The 2,354-nt window shown below is 45.6% G+C and overlaps 1 protein-coding gene across 1 annotated transcript; it reads right to left on the bottom strand.

Moving 5' to 3' along the window:
* Positions 1-207: 207 nt before the first annotated feature.
* CCR75_004823 (uncharacterized protein) lies at positions 208-2,094 on the bottom strand (the record flags this gene model as incomplete). Its single annotated transcript, XM_067962909.1, has 1 exon — positions 208-2,094. One exon carries the CDS (start codon positions 2,092-2,094, stop codon positions 208-210), a length of 1,887 nt encoding a protein of 628 aa, XP_067817312.1.
* Between the last annotated feature and the right edge of the window lie 260 nt (positions 2,095-2,354).

Here is a 2,354-nt window from a genome sequence, read left to right as displayed (position 1 = left end):
GAAGCCCGATGTTCTTATACGGACTTGGAAAATGATTCTGCTCTCAAGTCAAGTGGGGGTGTATTGAAAGGACTCTTTTTTTTTTTTTTTTGCCACTTCTTCCACGTTTTGTACCAATAGCCACCAGATGGTTTTGCGTTCAACCCCGACTTGTCCATAATCCTCTGTTCAGTAATACCGAGTTGCAACCGGTTCTACGACTTGCATTCATCGAGAATAGATACATAATTGACGAGCTGTCATGGTACCATACAGTGCCGTGCCAGAGTTCCAATTGTTCATCGCGACAGCATGCTGGATATCGACAACTGGCATTGCCGCATTTGCCACACTTGAAAGCTCCGGTTCAGGGCCCTTGATCTCACCATGGGTCGCAGGATTCCACAATGTCACTTTTTCCACATCCTGAGACCACGAGGCGACAATTGAAGTGCCATCGGCTTCGGACCACATGGCAGAGCGCGACAAGACCGAAGATGCCTGATGCCCTGCAAATTCCACTCGTGGCGCAAGACGATGAACCCCAAGGCACCACAAGTCAAAGACACTATGCTTTGTTGGAATCGAACGTGCGGACACGACCATTTGAGATGGGTACAATTGATTCGAAGCCAATGAATAGCACGCCGAGTCACTTGGCTTCACATGTGCAAATGGCTGCATTCCGTCCGTTGCAACATGGCTCACTTTTTGCCATACGGATAAGTCTCGAAATGTTGCTGCCGCAAGGCCTTCCTGTCCATCCATGGTTTGAAAAAGACGAATTGAATGCACGGGCTGACGTGTTGGAAGTAAAAAAGTCTGTACAATGCCTTGCTCACCGTGACGTGGCTTACGCGAATCGAATTTAACGACGCGACCGTCTTGAAACCCGCAATACATCGCGTAAGGATCCACTTCACTTAGACTACACGACCAGCCTTGTCGTACTCTAGACGGTAATTGAATCTGACACGCAACGTTTTGATCGTGTAGACTCGTCAAAGCTATTGTGCCATCAAATGCCACTGTGAGCACAAATTGCTCTGTCGAATGGATGCAAATATCGCGCACGTCGGAACTATGTATGGGCACTCGCACGGGTTGTCGCGTTAAGTCCTGACAACTGAACAGCAAGATACCATGAGAACCGGGAACGATTGTGTCCCCCACGCACACAAATTGACACGACCGCGCTATATTAAAGACACGGGCATGTACTAAGGGCAAGACACATAGAGACTTGTACTGACGTACTGCTACAATTGATGAAGTCGATTCACTTGTAGGCGATTCCTGTGATGTTAAGACATTTACAGGCCGTCTCAAAGGCCGCTGAGTTTCAAACTCGTTCCTTGTTTCTTCGCATGGATCTTGTGACAATACAATCAGCTCTTTTGCGTCAATTGTATTACTCTCGGGCACGCCAGGAGATTTCTCGACAGAGGCTTTCAGAGTCTTGAGTTTTGTATACAATTGATTGGTCTCGTTAATTTTTAATTGCAATTCAAGTCGAAGTGTAGCCATTTCCATGGCTAAATTGGTATTTTTAACTTTTTCGGCTTGATATTTCAATGTCATGGCTTCGAGGTGAGATGTATCCATTACAGTCACGTGGTCCGTGAATAAAAGTCGAATGTCTGTACGGCATACAAATGCGTGGCAATTTGGGCACAAATGTTTTTCTTTAATCCAGCGCTCAATGCATTTCTTGCCAAATAAATGGCCGCACTTTAGCGCGACGAGACGATGACGGCCAATTAATGTACAGTCCTCGCAGCAAATGGAGCACTCGGTCGGCTCTGGTCTCGTCTCGATTAATAAGCGTTTGCGTTTCCGTGTAGGCTCTGTAAGTGCTTTTTTAGCAGCTGCTGCTACTTCCGCTGCAGCCTCAACAGCCGTTAAAATCTGTACTTCGTCGTCAAGGTCGTCGTCGACTAGTGGTTCGAACGAAGTCGTGGAGGTTAAGCCACTTGGCATCGTGGACGATCTTACGGGACTCACGTGTTGCTCACTATGTTCACTACTTGCGGATCCGTCGCTACTCTCTGAGTCATTAGTAAATAGGCTATCCTCGGCCGAGCTCGCTGGACTGTATGGGGAGTCGCTTGCCATTTTTACGGCCGATAAATTGCCAAGACTTACCAAAATTGTGTCCCCGGAATGTGATAAAGGTAATTGCGATTCAAGTGGCCGATTTAGTCATCTTATATTCGAGAAAAAAAAGCATGCTTAATAAAAAAGGCCATTTTTTATCTGAATAAGGTGAATGTTCGTGTAGCATTTGTAACGGGTGTCTTGTTCATAATTTTTATATTATAAACGGAATAATGAATATTAATTCATATGAGACAAAATAAGTAAAGATTTAGAAA

The sequence above is a fragment of the Bremia lactucae genome (assembly GCF_004359215.1).
Source record: "Bremia lactucae strain SF5 chromosome Unknown BlacSF5_NotPlaced_167_SHOA01000113.1_325088bp, whole genome shotgun sequence".
Lineage (NCBI taxonomy): Eukaryota > Oomycota > Peronosporomycetes > Peronosporales > Peronosporaceae > Bremia > Bremia lactucae.
The sequence above is the reverse complement of the archived record's forward strand: the minus strand, read 5'-3'. Positions and strand labels throughout refer to the sequence as shown.